Raw genomic sequence first — 25,063 nt, forward strand, 5'->3', positions numbered from 1 at the left:
CAAAGAAAACTGATTCTATGTTTAATTAAAGACCTTTATTTTTAGTTAAAATTTTAATGCATGTCACATTTGTCTTTGTTTAAATCTTAAAAAAATACATACATATACATAATTATTTGTAGTTTGAAAACCTTAATATCAAAACAGTTGCAATATAATTCAAAATGCTCTAAGTGCTTTAGATGCTAAATTTCTTTTCTCAATATCTATATATTTTTTTTTTGTTAAATGAGGTTGTAATAAAATAGAAACAAAAATTATAATAATAATATGTAACAGGAAAGAGTATATAAAATTCTTTGGTGTTCAAAGCAATGAAAACAAATACAAAACAATTTTTAGTTTTCAATTTAGCTCAAAATCAGCAATCAGCTCTTCGTCGTCTTCATCAGGATGTGTAAACGTTGCCTCTAGTGGTAATATGGGATTCTCACCAACTACTGGAGTCTCAGCATTAAGTCCATCTTCAACATCTTCTTTGGCAGCTGCTATAGCAATGCGTTTAGGCAGTAGTTCCATGGCAATGGCCCTAACTAAAACACATTCATTTGGTTCGCCTAATATGCATCACAATCTTACACAACAACACCCATTTAGCAGTAATTTAGGAGCCGGCAGTCATCATCCACGACCTTCTACCCCCTCAAGCCATCCTGGCGATAATACAAAAAGCAACTCATTGCGTATACAAAAAATACCATTTCATAAACGGCATTTGGATGTTAATGATCATGAGGGTGTTGATGATGTGGACAATATGGACTGGTTACAACATCATCGCTCCCCTTCGCGCCTTTTTAATGCAGCTATAACATCATCAACAAGCACCGCCACCACTGTCAGCACAACCAGCCAAAATAATAATAATAGTAGTACAAATTCTAAGAATTCCTCCTCTCAATTCACTACTAATACAACTTCTACTACCACCACTTCTTCAAACAAATCCAATAATCCTGCCGCTTGTTATTCAGCATCATTTTATCAAAGTTCTTGCTCTTCAGACACTATACCAAAACAAAGGTTTGTGTTGTCTTATTTCTTATCTTCTACTCTAATTCTCTACATGTGTTCTGGTCTAAACAAATCAGTCACACATCAGTCAGCCAATCAATCAATTCAAATATCAGTCAAATCGTTGTGTACTTTTTCACCATTGTATATTAAATAAAACCAACCAACCCCTCCTTAAATACATCTTTTCAACTCAACTAATTTCACCTTTGTTTCTATAATTTGTAAAAAGGTTGCCAATGCAAATTAGATTTATTTACTAAACTGAGTTAATGGGTCTTGAAAACATCAACATGTGTATAATTCCACCAAAAAAAAGTCATTACAACAGCAACAATGTATATTCACCAAACGTATCGCCAAACAGCAATTAAACCCTATAACATAAAATTCACTACACCAAAATCGAACATATTAGTAGAGTAGATTTTAGTACATACTTTTCTATTCTTCTTCTTCTGTTGTATAAAACTTTTTTAAATTATAGTCGGAATATTGGTATTTTATATAGTTTTACTTTGGTATACATGGGTATTTGGATTTCTTTTTTTTTCCAGTAGTCTTTTTATAAATGTACAAACACAACAAGAACGAAACGGAAAAGGTTTATGAGAATTAAAATAAACTTAAATAACAACGTTTTCGTTTAATTTTTTGTATATTTTATTAAATTTAATCTAAACTTATAAAATTAAGCTTTTTGTTGTATTTTACATTTATTATCTATATTTATCATATAAATTATGCGATTTATGGGTTAATGAAAAATGCCTTAACTGAAAATAGCTCTTAATGCTTGCTTGCATGTTTTTTTTTTATAGCGCAATTAAATTTTAAAATTTTATTTATACTATTTAAGGCAAATTTGTTTATTATTTGTGTATAATTTTGATATTTTACGGAATTAGTAAATTTCGTGTTTTATTCGTAAAATAAATCACGAAAACTCTTTAAATTTTAAACTCAATAAATTTTAATAATATTTATGAACCAGAAATTGTTTTTGGTCAGAATAATGTTGTTCCAACTATATTTTGTAGAAATACCTCTCAAACGATATGTTTTGATTTATAGAATATGAAAAAACCCGAAAAAATTAATTAATTCCTCATTTCCGTACCAGCGAAAATCTCGATATTAATATAATTTTGAAAAAATCGTTATTATTTGTAATTCAGTAATTACAGCCAGTTTATTTTTTTTTCGGAACATTTTTTTAAGATTTTCTTCAATGAAATACTGTTATATTGAAAATTTGCTATAGAAAATACCATTATACTCAACATTTTCTATAGATCATTATTGCTTAGCCACAATGCTTACATTTGAATATGAAATGTTATCAAAAAAGTGCGACGGATCAATATTTTCTTCCCTAGAATAAATTAAAATTTCTTTTTGGAGTGGATTTTTTTAATATTTCTCTCAAGAAGCATAAAAATTGCGTAATTGACAACCATTTCGAAACAATTGCAAAACTTTTTTTTGACAATCATACTGAGATCTTGATTTACAATCGCTAGTAGAGAAATTAACCCCTTTAGGCTAGGTTCAATTGGCAGCCACTCAAGCAGTTCACTAGGCTCCATTAAAAACTGATCCGATTGTGATACCCAAGAGGCAAACAGGGTATTTATAATACGTCCGTTGTCTTCGAGGTGAACCAACCAGATTCTCTGATGAAGGAGTGGATGCGTCTTAAATTCATCCTTTATAGGTCATTTAAACACGTAGGAATTGGATTCCGAGGATACATTCCCTCAAGTTTGTCAGAGCCGGACATTGACAGAATAGTTGGGACACAGTCTCCCTCTCTTCTTCATTATGACAGCTTCTACAGTAGTCGTTGTACCGTAGGCCCAGTCTTCTTGTATGTATCCCAATTATAAAGTGTCCTCTAATAAAGGAAACTAATTACCCTTATTCCAATTGATAACCTTCGGCATAATACCCCAATTAGTACCAATTAACCTTTTGCAAGAGTAAATGTCCACATGGCCTTATTAATCATGTTCTGATTCCAGGATAATCTTTTATCTAGAATGATGCCAAGGTACTTTGCATTATCCCTGATCTCAAGACCAATTTCATTCAGTCCAAGTGTTCTAAAGTCATCGATCTTGTACCTCCTAGTGAAGAGTACCAGCTCTGTATTTTGGGGGTTCACACTAAGTTCACTCGAAACACCACTCACTCAGAGTACTTAATGACGATTTCATACAGATGACGAAACTTACCAGATATTAATACCGCAACATCACCGGCATACGCGATTGTTTTGATTATTCTGCTATCCATTTTGAACATAGCCATATTCCACAGAAGTGGTGATAGTACACCTCCCTGCGGTGTTTCATGGTGAACCCCTTGTTAAAATGGGATTGCTAATTTGTTCGTTATTTTACATATGTGAGAAAATAATGTGACATAGTAATAAAAAACATTGATTGAATCATTATGTTCAGTCGCAAAGCAAGTCTGGGTTGATTAACAAGTCGCGCGTCATTGTAATTATTTTTTTTAATGCAATCAAGCCCTTTTTAGTTCTTTTGCCTTCGATAATTTTGCGTCTCACTCTGGCACGTGTGTGATGTAAGACTTCGTATAACGGTTCCTGTCCTATGTCTTTAGCACCAACCGCGTGTCTTTTAATTTATGTCGATACTGGTGAAGTACCATTCAAATCTCATATAGTGAACTGTTGGAGTACCATTTAAAACTCATATCATTATTCTGGTGGAGTACCATTCAAAACTCAAAGCATCAACTGGTGGAGTACCATTATCACTCTTAATTTTAATAACAAGGTTTAAGCGTTCCAGCTTCCTATATGAAGATATAGGTCGACTAGGCACTAACTTAAATCGATGTGGGTTAACCTGGCTATTTGAGAGTCTTGTTACTCCGCCAACTAACTTTAGATTCCAAAAAAAAAAGAATCCTTTATTAGCTTTACTTCTTTCTAATTTGTATCCAAAATCTATACAAATATAGACGTGGCAATAACTATACTTTTAAATATTTACTTTATTCTATCTTTGAATATTCGAATTAGAGTAACGTTTTTGTTTTTAAAATGAAATGATGTTCTGTAAATCAAAAGATGAGATAGAAATAACTAGCATTTCCGAAGATCCCGGTTGACAACAAAACATTCCCTGCTGACTTTAATAACAACATCACTTCGAATAACAATATCAAACGTATCGGTTTAAAGAACAGGGGGGATATTTTAATATAGAAGCTTAAAACTTCTGGACCAGTTAACGCAAAATATTAAATTATTACTAAGCTTTATAATAAATCGTTGTAAAGGTATTAATTGCTTTCAGAATCTATTTAAAAAATAATAATCAATCTTTCTAAAATGAAAAGTATTTTTAAAATATTTAAAGGTTATGGAACTTAAAAGTTGCATGGTTGAACACTGTTCTATATGTACATATAATTTCTTTTGTTCTCTAATTTATATTTTTTATATTGGATGTGGTTAAATTAAAAAAAAAAATTGTACATGTTTGGTAGTTAGAGCATTTTAGATATTATTTATAACATTTGAATTATTATTCAATATTTACAATATCCATCAACAACGGCTCAGCACATAATATTTGTAATATTTTATGAAATTTATGCATATTTTATTTTACAACATTAAAAATAAATACTTTTGAAACTGTTTGGAACTGAATATAATATATAACAAATATAACAATATAATTTGCAGGTCATTGACATCATCACAAACGCCGTCTTCTGGGCAAACACCTGGTCATGGTACACCTTTACAAGGTGGTATATCAAGTTATTCCCGCAATTCATTAATTGATTGTATGCCAATACCATCAGTGGGCTCACCAGGAACTCCAGCGGCTTCCCCTCATCCAAATTCAGCATTATCTCAGCCAACATCAGTACCACCAGCAGATCAAGTAAGTTTGAGTATATAAAATTGGCATACAAATTTGCTCTGACATATTTTAAAGATATAGAAATATTTGTTTCTAAGAAAATTTAAATAAATTTCCAAAAATATTCTTAATTTTTATTTTCTTCTTACAGCTTTTATCAATGAGTCCACGTGCTCCCACATCAGTATCGAATTTGCAACAACCCCCCACACCAATAGATCATTTATTGGATAAAAATACTCCAGCTCCCACTCCCACTGATCAGCATGATAATAAAAGTATAACAGCATCACCATATGTACATCCTACGCCAAGTGTTGAGCCACCGCCATCAGTGGAAGGAATGCATAATACCATTGGTGGTGGCGGTAGTATGGGCCCCGGCAGTGTACCTCCACCCCCAAGTGTTGGTCGTTGTACACCTACGCCCCAACAACAACAGCAGCAACAACAACAGCAATGTGGTTCCATATCTGTTAAGAAATTTGATTTACAACCTGCATCTTTAACTCCCCTCAACAATGCTAACCTGCATATGTCAGGAAATACCAATAGCAATTGTCCAACTACCAATTCAATTGATATTAAATTAGAGTCCACAACAAATAACAATAATCCCAACTGCATCATGAACAGTTCGGTGTTGCCCAATAACAACTTGAATATAAATGAATCCCCACTGTCTTCAGCCACAAATGCAATGCAAGATTTTTTGAATTTATATAAACCGCCAAAAATCAATGTGAAAGATATTGATACGTTCGCTAATGAAGATTGCCTCAAGTTAGATGTACTCTATGATTTCACCGTACAGGATGCTTGGTAAGTTTTAATTATTCGATCATTTTTATATTCCTAAAACAATGTAGAACTTTTAAAGGGATATTTTCTATGGATACTTTAGTTAATATCATCTTGGGTTCTTAGAATAACAAATTGTTTTGTGATTTAAATTAAACTTGCTATTATACATGCTAAGAGATATTTATGTGTATGTAGTTAAATTAAATCAACAATTAATATTAAATTAGTCGCATCTTTGAAGCAGTCTTCATATTCCATATTCCAATTTAATGCAAAATTTTATTTTAGGGCCAATCATCCTGTTAAACGTTTTAAACCCAACGAAATCTCAAAACAATGTCGAGTAATGTGCACAAAAAAGCTCTATGAAGGTCATACGCACACAAAACCTCGAATGCCTTCTCCTCGTTCAGTTTACGGATCCCAATTGCTGTCCATAGATCCTTCAGCTTCACTGGCTTGCAATGCGGGAAATCTTGACGCAAACGTCAATATGGGTACAGGATTGGTGGGTATAGCTGCTGCTAATTCTTTGGGCAACAATCAAATGGATTGTAAAAACACTGAGAGTTCAATGGGAGGTGGTATGATGGCTGGCAGTGGTGGAAATGCAACAGCATCTGGAAATTTCTTTGAAGAACTTGATATAAAAACGGAAATCATGTCTGGTATGGGTACATCATCGACGTCACCGTGTAAAGATTCAAAGAGTGGCATAGGTGGCAATCTCTTCACGGTGGAGGGCCTCAATCCTTCACCCAATGACTTGGAGCAATTGTTTGAGACATCGTCAAACGATGAATGTGGCAGCGTACAGATACACACGCCGCCAGATTCTAACAATCCATCAAATGGTTGTGCCATCACCACCAACACCATTGATGAATTGAAACGTACCACAAATGCCTCTCTAGTGGGTACAGGTGTTCAGGGAAATAGTAGCGCTTCAGCCAATGCCGCCGTTATGGTGGCTCTACAAAATTGTAATAACACCAATACATCATCATCAGTTGTGACGTCTCTCAACAATAGTGGGGGTAACTTGTCGGGCTTAGGCAGTAGTGTTGGTGGTGCAAACACCATACAGGCTGAAGACTTGACGAAAATGTTTCCTACACCGCCCTCCCACGAACAGCACCATCCGAATTCCAGTCCCTGTCAAATGGATATACAAATGACCGACTTAAGTGTCAATACATCGTCGGCCATGATGGGCCAAACCCTAGATACCGGCTTGGGTATAAGCGGAATGTCGAAGATCAAGCAGGAATATTCCATTGAACTGGGAAGTCCAGTGGAGGAGCCTATAGAAGATTGGTCATATGTTTTTCGGCCACCCCAACAATCTAAATTTGTGGGATCTTCGAAATATGCGCCGCTAACAAATTTGCCCAGTCTCACAATGCCACCTTTGGTAATGCCGCCAAATTGTCGATACAAACCTTCGTGGCAACAACCAAGAAATACCCACCAACAACAACAGCAGCAACAGCAGCAGCAGCAACAACAACAGCAACACCAATTGCAGCAGCAACAGTTACAACATCATCATCAACAACAACAACAGCAGCAGCAGCAACAACATCAGCAATTGCAAGAACTGTTATCGACAGCTCCTAGAACACCATTACAACAACCTCGTACACCATTGGGTCCTATGTCTTCGTCACCTATGCACAATACCGTACCCACACCACTGAACAGTGGTGGCGGTGGCGGTAGCTTATTGTTGAATCAACTCAATTGTCCGCAGGCTGCTCTCACCAATACCCCACCAACAATGCAACAACTGATGCAACGTACTGGTATGTCGCCTATTTCGCCAGCCACGCATGTGCCGTTCCCCCACACGAGTCCCATGATGCAGCAGCAACAACAAAGACATACACCCATACATCCGCCACCGCCATACGAAGTTGCCGTCTCCAGTCCTGCCTTATCCACTGCTTCTTCGACTCCAGCATATCTCAACAGACCGTATCATTCACAAGAACCGCCACAGACACCGCAAAGTGTTAACAACCACATGCAGACGATTGGTGGTCCACCCAGTGTTCCAGGCGGCAATCGCGAGACCTCCAGCATGGGATATTACGCCGGTGGTGGTGGTAATAGCAACAGTAATAGCAACAGCAACTCGATTACGCAAGAACTGCCCGAAGTGAGTTCTGTCATTGTCAATATTCTACTGTACGATACGGCACTGAATGTTTTTCGTGACCACAACTTTGACAGCAGTACAGTGTGTGTTTGTAATGCAGATAATCAACATTTCGGTAATATACGTGGCTCGGATTCGGGGGTATACGTGCCGCTGCCAGGTACTACCTTCAATCCTACATCATCATCATCTCTGACAACGTCGAATGCATTACGTGCTCTAAGTGCCTTTGGTTCGGTGGGATTGGGCGGAGGTTTAGGTGGAGGCATTGTGAATTCCTTAGATTCACCTGCCTCGATGGCTGGAGCAGGCTCCAGTTCTTCCACAACTCCATCTACAACAACGCCAGCCAATAATGCACAACAATATATCACCGGCTATGTGGACGATGATGCTGTTGAGTGCTCTTGTGGTTTCAGTGCCGTCATCAATCGACGTCTGGCCTGTAAGGCCGGTCTATTCTACGAAGATGAGATGGAAATTACCGGCATTGCCGAAGATCCCGGCCGCCACAAAAAACATTCCCTGCTGACCTTAATAACAACGCTCACATCGAAGGCCATTAATAATAACAATAACAATAGCAACGGTGTTATTGACAAGTCAGTGGAACAGGTGGCTTTTTCCATATTCGATTTGCTGCTGGAACAGTGTTCCATTATACAAACGTCTAGTAGTGCTGTCCATCGCTCGTTACAACGCCATCGGCGAAGGCTGGCAAAAAAGGCACAGAAACCCCAATCGGTTGCGGCCATTGCCAATGTTCTGGAGTACATCGATGCCAATGATATTATTGCATTGGCCTTGGAACAAGCCCGTTTGGCATTCGACAGTTCCCGCATGGATATTATGGAACAACAAATCGTGCCGTTCTCAACGCACCGCAAACAAACAGGCAACAACCAGTTGGCTTTGGCGTTAACGGGACGCATAAACGTTCACAAATGGCCTTATATTTCGGTGGGTTTTTCACGCAGCAACAAAGACATTGTTTCGACCATGAAATCCGTGCAACCCATGCTACAAAATGCATTCCATTCAAAATCTCGCAATGCTGCCGGCGCCAAAGATGCTACATACATTGTAAGTGGTCCGTTAACATGGCGGCAATTTCATCGTCTCGCTGGCCGAGCTTCGGGACAGTGTGAGCCTCAGCCCATACCCTCGGTTATAGTGGGTCACGATAAAGACTGGATTTCGGTAGCGCCACTAGCGATACATTATTGGGATAAATTTCTGCTCGAACCCTACTCATATGCCAGAGATGTGGTCTATTTGGTAATGGCGCCAGACAACGATTATGTCTTGAGTAAAACCAAAACCTATTTCAAGGAATTAAGCACCACTTATGAGATGTGCAAACTGGGCAAACATACACCCATCTGCGGCTGGAATGGTTTGTTAACTGTACAACAAAGACCGCCCACGGAAAAACCATTCACAACGACCATCGACAACTGGTTACGCTCCATAGAAGATACCGCACTGGCTGAAAAATTACGCCTTTATGCATATGCCTTCCAACATCAGCTGGCTCCATACCTCAATCGAGTACCAAACGATAAGACTCTACTCAGTCCTCTAGATAATAATTCACGAAATTCAGCGTGCAGTAATTCGACAGGGTCCTCATCGTCTTCTTCATTATCGGGTAACGGTGGTGGCTCCAACCCCGGCCAGGACAACAGTGAGCAACGTGGAAACATGGGAGCATCAGATCATCCTACCAGCATGGATCATAGTAGCGGCGACCATTCCCAACACTCCACACAATCCGGCCAAGATGGTCAAGGAAATCTAAATGAAAACAAGCCTACTACGGAGAAACCAGAAGTTAAGCCACCACTTATATTGGGAGATCCTCTAGGAGTTGCGGAATGCTTGGAAGAAGTCAATCCCACGGCTATAGTACTTTATGTAGTTGAACCTTTCACTTACGGTTCAGATTCTCCCGAATTAGAAAGACTTGCTTGTATCGCCCTGCTACGAATGTATTCAGAACTTTTGAAATCCATACCAGAAACGGTGAGATCTCATATAAATATTCAGATCATTTCATTGGAGTCCATACTGGAAGTGGGACGTTCACGCAACCGCAAAAGGTTTTCGGATGAAATCAAGTGTTTGGCTTTGAACATTTTCTCGCAATGCAAACGACACATGGTACATGCGCAGGCGGTCAAAAGTCTTACTGGCTTTGGCACAGCAGCCAATGTGGAAGCCTTCCTGAAGACCAAAGACGAAAAGAATAGAAGGCCCTATAAAATGTATACACCACCTTATATACTCGCACCAATGCATGAGAAAAACGATAAAACGGATTTCTCTCGGGCTGCATGGGGCGGTATGCGCGGTAATCCAAATGATCAAAAATACTCCGTTATGTATTGCAATTATTGCCTAAGTGAAGATCAGTCTTGGCTACTGGCCACCGTCACTGATGATCGCGGTGAAATGCTGGAGAAAGTGTGCATCAACATCGATGTACCAAATCGTACGAGACGACGACGAGCGCCAGCCCGACGAATAGGTCTTAATAAACTCATGGACTACATATTGGGCCTCATTTCACAGACAACACAAACATGGCGTCTGGTGGTGGGTCGTATCGGGCGCATCGGCCACAATGAACTCAAGTCATGGTCATATCTGTTGGGAAAATCGAATTTACAAAAGGCCACCAAACAACTAAAAGACATGTGCAAACAGTGTCAACTGATGTATCCACCCACGATACTGAGTGCTTGTTTGGTAACATTAGAGCCAGATGCCAAATTGCGTGTTATGCCGGATCAATTTACACCTGATGAACGTTTCTCACAGATATCCATACAAAATCCACTATCAACACCACAGGATGTTACTTGTACACATATATTAGTATTTCCCACAAGTGCTGTATGTTTGGTAAGTTGTATTCCTGAGGAGTGAGGAAGGAGGCTTTGGTTTTTTTATTTATTGCTTTAATAAATCTCTTCGTATTTTTTTTTTTTAATTTTTCAGTCATTTACACGTCAATTCCAAAATGAAACACAAGTTGATCTTGATGAAGATTTTATTAATTTCGGCAACGACGAAGACGAAAATGACGTTTTCAAAGATGCCGATCTAATGGATGATTTATTAGGACAATGGGATAATGGTGGAGGTACAGGTGAGTGTGCTATTTATTACAAATAAATACATACCTTATTATAATAAATTCTCGGTTATGATAAATATTTTTAAAGTTCCTATGGTTTACATTTTCCTATTTTTTCTTATTTGTAATGACGGCAGTTCATAAAAAAAAATAAAAAAACTTGAAAAAATCGAAATACCCAGACAAAATTACAGATAGGAAAAATCTTATTAGAAACTTTTCCTAGTCTCACGGAGTTTGTCATATCCGATTTTTATTGTATATGATTGAAATTTTTATTTAAAAATTGTTGTATTGTGTGTTTTTTTAGGTCGCGGAATGTCCAATCACAATAGTCCTGATCGCATAGAGGACAATCGAAGTTGGCAAAGTGTTGGTGGTAATAATTTCAATTCAACACAACATCAGGATATTGAAGAGGTAAGTTTGGTATATTATACATTTTAACTTAGTATGTAAAAACTACAACCATTTAACACAAATTGTATTGAAAAAATTCAATATATTTCCAGTATTCCTTATACAAATAGCTTTCTTGTTATACCTTTCACCATGAGCGTATCGCCTCTGTTCTATAAATCGAGTTATTTTAAACACGAACGATTTTCAAAAACGAATAATTGACAACTTGATGTTCTGTAAATCGCACGATTTTGTAAATTTCAACAGATTTGTTTATTCGAAAGCAAATCGAGTAAATAATGTGGATTCGAAAAAATTCAATATATTTCCAGTATTCCTTATACAAATAGCTTTCTTGTTATACCTTTCACCATGAGCGTATCGCCTCTGTTCTATAAATCGAGTTATTTTAAACACGAACGATTTTCAAAAACGAATAATTGACAACTTGATGTTCTGTAAATCGCACGATTTTGTACATTTCAACAGATTTGTTTATTCGAAAGCAAATCGAGTAAATAATGTGGATTCGATTTACAGAACAAGCAAAAAACCACAACTACCTAGATTTTTTTTTATCGATATCTGCATCACTAAGTCAATATGAATAATCAATTGATAGACATTTCAAAAACCTTTCCAACGACGTATATAACGCCATAGAAATTCTTACCGACAATGGGTAAAAATCGGGAACAATATATTTTTTTTTTCACCAACAACTTTGACTTTTGTAGAGGATTTTTTTCTGGAATTACATTTTTATTAATTTAATAAAGTTATTAGAATATTAAATGTATGTTTGCAATTACTTTTGTTACAGGTCGGTCAAATAAATCAACAACCGCTGGCAGTTGGTTATATGGTATCAACTGCTCCTACAGGCCGTATGCCTTCGTGGTTTTGGTCAGCCTGTCCACATTTGGAAGATGTGTGTCCGGTATTTTTGAAAACTGCACTGCACATACATGTACCGAACATACAAACCACCGATGACATACTCAACTCAACAAATGCCCATTCGTCGGCTACAGATCATCCGTTGGACTCAATTCTGACCGCCGATGTTTTACGTTATGTACTTGAGGGTTATAATGCCTTGTCGTGGTTGGCATTGGACTCGAATACCCATGATCGTTTATCATGTCTACCCATCAATGTACAGACCCTAATGGATCTCTATTACTTGACAGCTGCAATTACTTAAACATAGAAAACACAAACAAAACATAAAAGGAAACATAGTGAAAAATCTATATAAATATTACAGTTTGTATTTAAATATTTGTTTTTATTCGATCTATTATGATTTAATTTATTTAATATTTTTGGTTAATTTTTTTTTACACAACAACACACATCATGTGCATTAAATTAAGAGAGCATGTTCTTGTTTATTTAAGGTTTATTTTTCAATACATAATTATATTATATTCTCTAATATTTTTATATATTTTTTTAAATTTCATTTCTGTGATATTCAGAAAAACTAATGATTGTTTAACAAAAAAAAGTGCTCCTCCTTCTATACTGCTCCTTCATCCTTACTCCCGATATTATTGATTATTTTAATTGTTTTGTATTTAAAAATTATATTATACTTATTGAACATTTACACACACACACACAAATACATTTAAAAAACACATTTTTTATGTAAAACAAAAATGTATGCTTCCGTTATTTTTCGGACTTCCAAGCGAGGCTTTTGCAGTCAAACAAATTATTTCAACATTAAAAACAAAAAAACATTTGAACATTTAGCCAAGATGTATATGACGTGACGTGACATTTAAAAAAATCTTTTTTAATTGCTAATTTGTAAATGATTTTTAATGTTTTCTATTTTAATTCAGTTTATTTTATTATTTTTTTATATTTAATAATTTAAAACATATTTCTGTTGTTTGTTAAAAAAATTGTAAATTATATATTTTGTATAAAACTTTAAAAACTTAAAAATTATGTAAATGAAAATATATTTAATGAGAAACACACAAAAAATAAGAAAATTTAACAGTATAAGAAATTTTAAAGGGTTTAAGTATTTTCTTTAAAATACCAAGATTTAAAACTAGAAAATGTTTAACAAAATATAAATAGATATACAAAATTAAGTGTACATACACATACATACATGTATAAATAATGAGAATCCACTATAAAGTCGCCAATATCTTGTTTTGAATCCTTTAATTCATTATTTTATTTATGACGTAACATACCTGAATATTGGGCTCTATTTAAGTGAGATTAAATAAATAAATGTATGTATTAATAAATATAACAAATAACTAAAACTCACAAACTTTTTATATTCAGGGTTTTTTTTAAACAAATCTAAATTTTACGAAATCACATTTACAGCAGAGAAACAATAACATGTGCTGTAAATTGAGTGGTAATTGACAAATTGATTTTTTGCAAATTGAATACAGCTTTTTTTACTCGAAAGTAAATGACTAAATCATGTTTATTCGATTTACAGAACACCAAAATATGTGAATTCTTTGTTGAAAACGGAAAGGTTACTCGTATTTTGTTTACAGAACTATGCCGTAGTTTTGAACTGTAATATACAATAGGAAGAATTTAACTCTGTATCCAAACATATATTCAATACATTCACAACTCTAAACTCTATCAGTCTTATTCATAATAAAAAATAAATTCTGAGCAAGCTGTGTTTAATGTTATGAGATACAATAGCAACTATATATATCGCCTTGACTCAACATTTCATTCGTATCGAAAGTGGAATTAATTTGCTTTTTCAGAAAGAGTAAAACGAATGAAATCACATTTAGTTCTCTAAGTGGAAGTTGGTTGTATTTTTTGGTTTTTCTCGAGTTATTTTTTTTAAAATTTGTTTGGTTTTATTATTTAAAACTTTGATAAATTGAAGCTGCAAAATCTGAATGATTACAATTTTTGATAATTTACCTTATCGTGGTTGGCGTAAACGTCTTACGCCTTGAACGGAATCTGAAGAAGCTAAAACAAAATCGAGCTCAATAGTTACTACGGAATCAAAACTATTACAAACAGAAATTCTGATAGGCCTGATAGATTCGTTAAATGATAGAGAATTATACATAGAGACAAGGCAGTCCGTTTTGCAAACAAACATAACACAAATAATATGTCTGATACAACAACAAAATACACAGAAAAAATAAATTCATAATTGGAATGAAACCAGCACTACTGTCACAGATATACAGATATGAATAATCTGATTTCGGGAATATGGCAATATATAGCATTTCTTATATATAAATAGGGCCACACGTTTTTTTGTGGTACACTTTTAAGTATGTTATTGTCCACCAATATTGATGAAACATATATATGGTTTAAAAGATTATTTTCTCTAAATGTGCACAATATAAATTTTTTTTTAAAAATTCTTTCCATAAAAAAAAAGCGTTTTAAATTTGATTGAAAAACAACAACAACATGTTTATGCACATCTAAATACACGTGTATTTGTACACAAACGTGAAAAATATTTTTGCGTATACTCAAGTAAATATAATTTTGTTATTAGTTAGATCCAAATCTTATATATAAATAGGCCACACGTTTTTTTGTGGTACACTTTTAAGTATGTTATTGTCCACCAATATTGATGAAACCTATATGGTTTAAAAGATTATTTTCTCTAGATGTGCGTAATATAAAAAAATATTTAAAAATTCTTTCCATAAAAGTGGTAAAAAGCGTTTTAAAAGTGGTCGTATTTCGGCCACCAGGCGATCCTAGTATTAATTAAAATTGGTTGGGTTTTGGCTCTCAGTTGTCATTGCTCTCATCTAGCTATGGCCACAACCATTGAAAAACTGTCATTTGGTGCATATCTGTACTAATCTGTGACTACAGTTTTCCATTCCAGAGTTGCTTTGCAATCAATTTTGTTTTAGTTTTTTCAGATTCTTTTTTGAATATCAAAAAAAATAATGAAATTTAGGAAAAATACAATAGCAATTAGAAAATGTTTTCATACTTTAGGAAGAATGAGCTTTTTAATTCGTATATTACTTAATAACTCGGTAAATGTTTAAAACATAGAGAACACATAGAGCGGAAACTCTGCTGTCAAAGGCGTAACTCAGTTGTCAAAAACCTAAGTGGTGAGAATGTATTAATAAAAAAAACTATGTGAAAACAAAAACAACACTCGTATATGTAACTTTTTTGAGTAATTTTTTTCTAGTTTCCGCTCTATGTATATTTTCTCTATGGTTTAAAATTTGTTTCTCGTAAAATAACTAATCACTATTTCTTTTCTGACAAAATGTTGCCTTTTCCCTTTAATTTCTTCTTTTTTGATAAATTTTTAATGAATTTAAATTCATTCATTAATTTGTAGGCATAATTGCTTTGAATTCATTCCATTGATAATTCATTCTTTATAGAATTAATTCCTTATTAAATCATTAATATTGAATTCAAATCCATTACAAAATAGTTTTAAAAATGTATTGAATGATTAAATTTTTCTTCAATTCAAATCTATTACAAAAAAGCCCAAGTCAATTTTTTTAATTTTATTTTGTAAATGATTCAAAACAAAATTCAATGAAGAACAAATATTTTAATTCAATTTGTATTAGATTCAATGGTTAAATGAAATCTGTTATGATTAATTCTATTTAAATAAAAGTCTTCGAATGAAGCTAAAGAATTATATGTTTGGAATGGATTCATGGAATAAATGGCTGACGCTTTTTAATTTCGAATTAAGATTTTAGTGAATTATGCTCGGGCGGTGAATGAATTCAATAATATATTAATCATATTATCGCCATATAAAAATTCGCAATAAATGAACCAAAGAAACAAAAAATATTTCTCATTTGCTTTTCGAAACTAGTTTCAAGCGTGACAAAAATCACTGATGAAAGAATCTAGAATTGTAAGAATGTGACAATTTAAAAAAAAATCTTTGTTTAAAGAACTGGTTCCAGAAGAGTTCCAAATAACGTATTGTATCCGTAAAAACCAATCACGATTTCTTCTCTGGCAAAAATGTTGCCTTTTCCCATTGATTTCCATTTTTGAGATATTTTCTGAGCAAGAAAAACATGCAAATGTAAGGGTGTAAATGCCAACCTAAGAAAAGTAAATCAATTTCTAACATCCTTCTTGTCCTTTGTTTTTTTTTAGTTCTTTTCTGAAAAGGGCGATGTGTAAAATGTCATCTTTAAAAAGCTAAAAAATATCTGTCATGACGTTGTTTATGGAAAATATGTTGTCCTGTTTCTAAAATGCAATATTAATAATTTTGCCGCATGATCAATTTATTTTTAAAAAAGAGAAAGAGTTTTTGTTTTCGGTTTGTCCAAAAACAAATGAACTTAGTGTAAATTTATTAAAAATGGTTAACATATACAAAAATAAGTGCTAAAAATGGAATTTTTTTCTGTTCTGATCATGAAAGTAGTACAATTTTGTAAGGCCAAGAACAATATTTTAACAACGATACCATGTAACAGGACAACATTTATTTTTAGATACGAAAGTATTTGTAGAAAAATAAAACATGATTTTTGATGAACCAGTGCAGTTCCTCTAAAGAGCGTCAACTCATAATTTTCCAATTTTCACTTTTTGCAAGAAATCGATATGCAGTGGTCATATCTACCTACTGTAAAAATCAGCTATCATTTTCTCTACTCTTTCGCCAAAAAATTCATTTGTATCCGTACAGTTGTTTCATTGCAATGTATTGAAAAACAAAATAGTTTTTTGCTTCTACTGAACATTTTAAAATTTTGAGTTGACGCTCTTTAGAGGAACCAGTGCGATATATAATAAAAATTTATAAATTTAGAAAGGTGTGATAGATTTTGAGAATAATTTGTTAACCAATGGTTTATTGTTTTCTTGCAAAATAAATATTACAATAAATTAAATGAAAATAAAACACAGATGACAAATAGGAAATAACGTAGAAGAATTAAGGCAAAAATTATGATACAAAAAAACAATCTGCAATTAAACCATATTATTGGGTATAGCTGGCTTCAACTACTCAGCTTTAAAAAAATGTTTGAGAGATTTTCATATAAAATTCTAATGCATGTATTTATTCGTTAAACATTTTGAAATCTTGTTATTTTTACAAATATTTTTTGGTTTTAAATCTTTGTAATTAACCGGAAATTTTGTAAATATACATACTAAAATAAGTTAAAAAACAATGTAAACAGAAAACAAGAACAAAATCCCTACTTTAAAATAAAACAAAATTATATATCTTATGTCCACTATATTATAAATACATACATAAAATATTAAAAATAAACAAAATTTAAATTTAATATATTTGATATAAAAAAGTTTCAATGCAAACAAAAGAAATTTAAAAAAATATATGTTCAAAAATAACATTTTTTTAAATAAAAAAAGTAAACATACATATATAAATATAAAAAAATGCAATTATCTACAAAAAAAAAATAAACGTAAAAAACTTACAAAATTAATAAGCGATTAATATTAAATTTAGTACAATTAAGTAAAACAAACAACACAATTTTATAAAAGCATAAAAATAAAATTAAAAAAAAAATTGAAAATACCACAATTGTAAACTACAAATTAAAAAAAAAAAAGATAAATTATAACTTAACAACAATTATAAATATATACATTATACATTAATTATACATAAATACATATTATAATGCTAACAATAATTGTTAACATTTTAACTAATAAACAAAACAAGTTTAGTATAATTTTAAGTTATAAAAAAAACTTATTTTGAAAATAGTTTAAAACATAAATTAATTAAAAAAAGAAGATAAAAAACAAGTTCGCTATAAAGAAACAAAATAAACTAACAACAAAACAAGTAATAGTTTTATTAAATAACAGCCTAAATTAAATTGAAACACTATTCTACCATTCTTGTTTTTTTTTATATATACATATATTATTATTATGAAAACAAAAAAAATAGTTGTAAGTTTTTTATATACATATTTAAAAAAAGGAAATACTTAATAAAAACAACAACAAACAAACAAATAAAATTCAATAAACAAGAAAATTAAGTATAATTTTTATAACCTAAAAAAAGAACATTCATTTTAAATTAAACTATTACCACTACTCTTCTCATACATTATTAAATATTTTAATTTAAATTATTTTAATTATAAATTGTATATGTATTACATTTTACATTTGTTTTATTATTATTTTCTTTTAAACATAACTCTACTATTATGGTTTTTTTTTATTTAAATTCATTTTTAGCAAATTTTTTATTTTATTAACAATCATTATTATTATTATAATTATTAACTATTATTTTTTCTATATAAGCCAAGCCTAGTATATTTAATATACAATTTATATATTTTTAAAAGAAATAAATTAAAAAAAATGAAATGAAAAAAAACACATTGTCGTTTAACTATTATTATAAGCCAGCTAGCAAAAAGTAAAGAAAGAAACAAACAAAATATTAAGTAATTAATTAATATTAATGTATTAAAATTTAAAACATAATAAAACAAATGATTTGTTTTTCTTTTTAAATTTATGTTTAAGTATTTAATTATATATAAATCAATAAAAAAAATACCACAACATCCAAATTCTTGAAAATAAAAACCACAAGTTAATAGTAATATACTAAACATAGTAATTATATTATTGAAATTTTGTACATAATATACATAAATACTGTATGTATACATATACAATATGGTTATACACACTCTCTCTTCTCATATTCATTAAATTACATTCATAGTCTTCATTTATACTATACCACAGCACATTTAAAGAAATATAATTGTATTAATTACAAAATAAAAAAAAAAAACAAAAATATATCATGTATGTTACTTGGTTTTCTTTTTTTTTTAAACAATATTATTTATATTTAAAATGTAGTCTACAACTTCAGGATAGGTTTGAAACTGCACAAAAAAAGGAAAAGATAGAGGAATGTACAGGTATACTACTTTGCATAGAAAGTAATATTTTTTTTTGTAATTTATTGTTTTTGGACATAAGTTTTCCAATACATGACCTTTAAAAATCAACAGCAATTAGCTTCACATTTGGCTTCAAATAAATCTTTTTATTTTTGTATCATAAAATTCTATTTTGTTATTCTTATATTAATTTCTTATTTAAATTAACTAAGATTGCTTTTTATTTACCTACTGATATGTATTTTGTTAAACAAATTACAAGAAGTTATTGTTTGAAATTCATCACCTCATTAATTAATTTGAATAACTTATTTCATTTTGAAACGAATGATTTCAGTGAATTAGAATAGAACATAATTTTTTAAACCTATTTTTTTTATTAAAAAAATGGAATAATCTGTTGTATGATTTACCATGTGACATTTGTAACGCTACATATTTTTTGTAATAAGGATTAGTTCAATTAATTTCAATAAAAGCTTTGCTTTAATACATATTTATTCATCATATGTGAAATTTTGTTCCCATGAAATATCCATTTCCCTCGAAGGGAAAATTGCTATCGTGATATTCCCATGAACTTTTCATTCACAATAGTTGATTGTGTTCGTTCATTGCTTACAAAATTTCACAACATGGGGAATTTTTTCACGTGAACAAAGTTGATGAACGAAAAATGGGAAAAGGGAACACATTTCATGTGAGATATTGATTCGCGATAGGAGTGATTATTTATGGTTCGACATACTAATTCAATATCTGCTGACTTTTTTTACAGCTATTTCCAATGTTTTCTTGCAGGTATAAGGCTCAAACTTCTATTTGTCATTAGCATAATTTTTCTTTCAACTTCTTCTATCTATATTAATTTTATCTGAGTATCCCATCGTTGATTCTCTCCTTACGGCGCACGGTTTACGCATCTAAATATTCGTGATAAAATAATGAAAACATTAGTTTTTGAAAATACATACACTTACGATCAGTTAAAGCCACTTAATTTTGATTTGAATTAAAATGTTCAGCCACCTGATTCGTACGTTATAGGTACAAAAATAGTATATACAGTCCTGTCACAGAATTCCATTCCAATCGAAAGTGAAATTAATATTTCCATATTTCACTTCTTCAGAAAAAGTAAAACGAAAATTTCGTTCGGAATGAAACCACTTTGAGTTATAAAAATTGGAATTGGTATTTCATTGTAATTATTTCTTTTTCGAAAATTTTTAATAAATTTTTGTACCAAAAACTTCACCTTTGTTTTAATATAAAATACGCTGTCAAATTAAAATCGGAAATACAGAAATATTAAATATTTTTGGAATTAATAAATTACACGGAATCTGAAGCCTAAACCTAAAACGAAATAGATCGGAATAAAAACTACGGAATTGAAACCATTCCGAACAAAATGTGTGACAGGCCTGATAATCAAGCTTTGTTCGGCCTCTTTTAATTATTTATTTTTGTTGTTGATAAAACAATTTCATAAGATGTGTGCAATCTTGACATAAATATGTGAATAATAAATACTATAGAAAAAATGTTATTAAAAGTAACAAGAACAAGAAAAACAAGTTATATTCGGCTGTGCCGAATCTTATATACCCTTCACCAAATTATACTTCAAAATAAAAATTTTAAATAATTTTAGGTGAACAAAAATTTATTTTTGTTTTGCAGTTTTTTATTTTTTTTTGAAAAAAAAATTTTCGATTTGTTTTTTTTTTAAATTTTTTTCTCAAGAAGGTGAAGGGTATGAATATATTTCCAGTTTTCAGGTCAATTTTCTCATGATAACAACTAAGATTTGCTGAAAATACATTTGGGGGATTCAAATGGTCTGCTATTAAGTCATCTTGTCATAATGCCCTAATACATTATTTTAGTTTAAACAAATTGCTGTTGTGCTGCCCCTACTGTAAGAAATATGTATACTTGGGGGTTACTCCCTAATTCGATTCGAAAGAAAATCTTTTCGAATTACAATGCATTTAACACACATTTTCGAACATTTTCGTATTGGGATTGAGTTACGCAGTAAAGCCCCCTGATAATCTTTACAGTTTTTGATAATTGACATTTGTACTCTATTTACACATTAAAATTGTTTGACTTGTGTTATTCAGCCCAATTATGAATAAAATTCCCCGGGAGTTTTTTCCCTTTTCTCATTGTCATTCCGTTTGTAATCTCCACAATATAATTTTCCGACCGTATAAAGTATATATATTCTGGATCCTTATAGATAGCGGAGTCGATTAAGCCATGCCCGTCTGTCTGTCGGTCTGTCTGTTGCAATCAATTTTCTGAAGACCCCAGATATCTTCGGGATCCAAATCTTCAATAATTCTGTCAGACATGTTTCCTATTTAAAATCAGCAAAATCGAGAAGTTTCCTATTTAAAATCAGCAAAATCGGTCCACAAATGGCTGAGATATGAGGAAAAAACCAGGACAACCTCGATTTTTGATCTATATCTGGATTACTAAGTCATTAATATATACAATATGGATATCTAATGATAGAAAATTTTAACCTCAAAATTTTATTTTTTAAATTAAAAAAAATTTCAAAAAAAAAAAAAAAAAATTAAAAAATTTAAAAAAAAAATAATTTTAAAATAACAATTCGAAAAAAAATGTTTACTTGTTCCTATTCAAATTCTATGTTAAAAAAAGAAAGGGAAAAAACTCTCGGGGATTTTTTTCATAATTGGGCTGATTTACAAAACCGTATTGTTATTTTTGTTTTATAAAAATGTGGAACGGAAACAGGCGACATTTTGCGAACGGTGTTACACGTACTTTTGTGAATCGTGCTGTTAAATTGTTTGAAGACTGGTATTATGTAAAAAAAATTGGAAAAACTCCCGGGAATTTTTATTCATAATTGGTATGAATGTATAAAGCATATAAATTCGAACGAATTTCTTTTCGAAAGATGTTACATAATAACCCCCCTGGAAAAGTGGTTGACCGTCCTAGACTATGTCGTCAGCGTAGCTTGCGAACCTCCAAACAATTAAAGCTGCGGGGAACCGAAATTAGCAAATAATGTCGCGGGAAATGAATATAGCAAAGGTATCCATTTTTAGCTTCATTAAATATTATTTGATGCGATGTCAGAGACATACCGTACATCTACTTGCGGCGACACTGAAGCGGAAACACAAGTAAAAATCAGAAGCACTGCTTATCCAGTACGCAAGTAACGCCCATAGGAGAATTCCGTTTACAAATGAAAACGTTTCTACAGTGGAGGAGTTTTTCAACAAACAAAATGACAGAGTCTATGCTACCTCATCGTGACAAGCATCGGAAGTGGTTCCTAAAGTGGATTTGGTGCGTACTACGATATTTTTTTATTATATTTTAAATATAATTTTTTTTTAGTTTAATATTTTATATTACTAGAAAATATTAGTGGTAAATTTCACCTTATTTAAATGATTTTAGAAAGGGGACCTAATATGGTGGCTATAATCAAATATGAACCGATATTCACCAAATCCAGAAATTTGATTTTTCATTAATATTACTTATCTGTGTAAAATTTTGGATCGAAATTGATACTTATGTATATTAATTTGTTTTTAGAATCTGGTACTTCTATGGGAGCTATATATATATATCGAATTTCAACCTATGAACGATATTTTTAAGAGATTTATACATATTTAATTGATTATCGGAAGTGGACTTTCTATGGAAGCTATGGTCAAATAGGTACCGATCCGATCTTTTTACATGGAACTTATTTTTGCTGAATTTTGTATGGATACTGGTATTATATAGACATTTAGGTACCATAGAGCCATATTCCGGGAAGAAATTTGTATGCGGGCTGAGAGAAATCACGCACCGATTGTTACCATTTTCATTAGAGCTACGTCTTTCATCATAGGAACAACGTGTATTATGGTATTTTCTGCAATATTTTTATAGAAAATAACAAAACATTTTTGAAAAATATTAACTTTTTTTTTGAGGTTATCTCATATTTTGATCTATAACTCTGGTTCAACTTTACCAATTATTCCCATTATTAAACTTTTCTGATCAAGAAAGAATATTTGAGGAAAATTGTATTCCCCTATATCATTCAGTCTAGGTCCAATGGTGCCATCAACAGACGGATGGATATAACTAGAGCGTCTCAAACTTTTATAAGGACCCAAAATATGTATACATTTTGGTTTTACGACCAATATTTCGATATGTTACAAACGGAATGACAAAATCATCTTTTTGGTGGTTCACGAAAAAGCCTTGTATAAAATATTGAAATATTGGAATTGTTAACAGTCAAGCCATTCAAGGCCATTTGGTCAAATCCAAGATAGTGGGTGGCTGGGTGTGTATGCTGTTGGTTGTGCTGGGTACCGGGGCACTGTAATGGGGTCACGGATGAACTTGCCAGACACGGCTCTAGACTTGGTTTGGAAGTGGGTTAAATGGAGGTAAAACCTCTTGAATATCATCAACTAATCCTGGAGGAACAGAACGAACTATTGAGTGTTAGATAGGGGTAGTTTGAGGATCCAAACGATTCGATAAAAGCTAGAATTAGTAAATGGGACAATAGCACTCCGGATTTTTGTAGGATGTCGAGGAGATTGAGATGATGGAACATATCATCTGTCATTGACCTATTGACTGGAGGACATTATTGGTTGTAAACTGTGAAATATCCTCTTGTTCGTTAGGGGAATAAGGTGCCTTACTGACAGTAGCGAATGTGATTTTGTGGGAGCTTTTTCTCTTAATTTTTCATATCATTCTCGAATGGAATCACAATGGACCCTAGGAGTCTCCGAGTGGATGTGATGGTCGAATCTTATATCTTGGTGGAAAATGTCAATAGCATTTGAAAGACCTTTTGATATACATACACTTCCTGTTCTGTAAATCGAATCCGAGTAACGTTTTCGTTTTTAAACGGGTTCACATATTTTAGTGTTCAGTAAATCAAATACACTTGTTTTACTCGTTTTAGTTTCGAGTAACCAAATCTTTTTCAATATACAAAATCGTGCGATTTGCAGAACCTCAATTTGACAACAATATTGGACTTTTTAGAGTCGCTCCGAGTCGCGTAATATATTTGTGGCCTTCGGTAAGTTGACTTCAACCAACAGACAGACATCGATATATCAACATTCTTATCTATTAATTTTGTGATGAAAATCGATTTCCAAAATGATTTGAAAACGTAAAAGCATGTAATGTACTTATTAAGTTTATGTTTAATACTTAATTTTATTTTTTTATCACATTTCTGGTTTAAATTGTTTTAATGTTAAAAATTTGTTTTTTTTGGAAACCTAAGTTACAGCATTTGCTATTTGAAAATCCGGTCAGAAAATAATTTTGGAATTTATTCCATAAGTGAGCTTAGTTTAAAAAATAACGTTTTATTGCAAATAAATAAATATCGGTTCCAAGTGCTTGGTCGTTTCTGGTTTATCTGCATCTCCCTAGAGAAAACAATCTAATGGTGGCCAGTTAACAGGTCCATTTCTTGAAATTATTCGTTCGGCAAATGTTTCTCTCAGTGAACAAAATCGGTCGGAATAATATTTACGGAACTGAAACCATTCCAAATAAAATATAAGGCAAATTTTTAAATCCGTGTGGATTATCAAGTTTACTATTATCTTATTAA

General features: G+C 32.1%; 1 protein-coding gene across 2 annotated transcripts in view; it reads left to right on the forward strand.

Annotated features, from left to right (window-relative positions):
• skd (mediator complex subunit skuld) overlaps window positions 1–19,283 on the forward strand; it is a 74,839-nt gene extending 55,556 nt beyond the window's left edge. For both annotated transcript variants that reach the window (XM_065506528.1, XM_065506530.1), the window contains exons 8-13: window positions 4,742–4,946; window positions 5,077–5,747; window positions 6,018–10,797; window positions 10,894–11,044; window positions 11,343–11,452; window positions 12,258–19,283. In XM_065506528.1, the coding sequence (XP_065362600.1) occupies window positions 4,742–4,946; window positions 5,077–5,747; window positions 6,018–10,797; window positions 10,894–11,044; window positions 11,343–11,452; window positions 12,258–12,641 (6,301 nt within the window). In that variant the 3' untranslated portion in view covers window positions 12,642–19,283. The remainder of the gene's footprint in view (window positions 1–4,741; window positions 4,947–5,076; window positions 5,748–6,017; window positions 10,798–10,893; window positions 11,045–11,342; window positions 11,453–12,257) is intronic.
• The last annotated feature ends 5,780 nt before the right edge of the window (window positions 19,284–25,063 follow it).

Source organism: Calliphora vicina, chromosome 3 (genome assembly GCF_958450345.1).
Source record: "Calliphora vicina chromosome 3, idCalVici1.1, whole genome shotgun sequence".
In the NCBI taxonomy this organism is placed as follows: Eukaryota; Metazoa; Arthropoda; class Insecta; order Diptera; family Calliphoridae; genus Calliphora; species Calliphora vicina.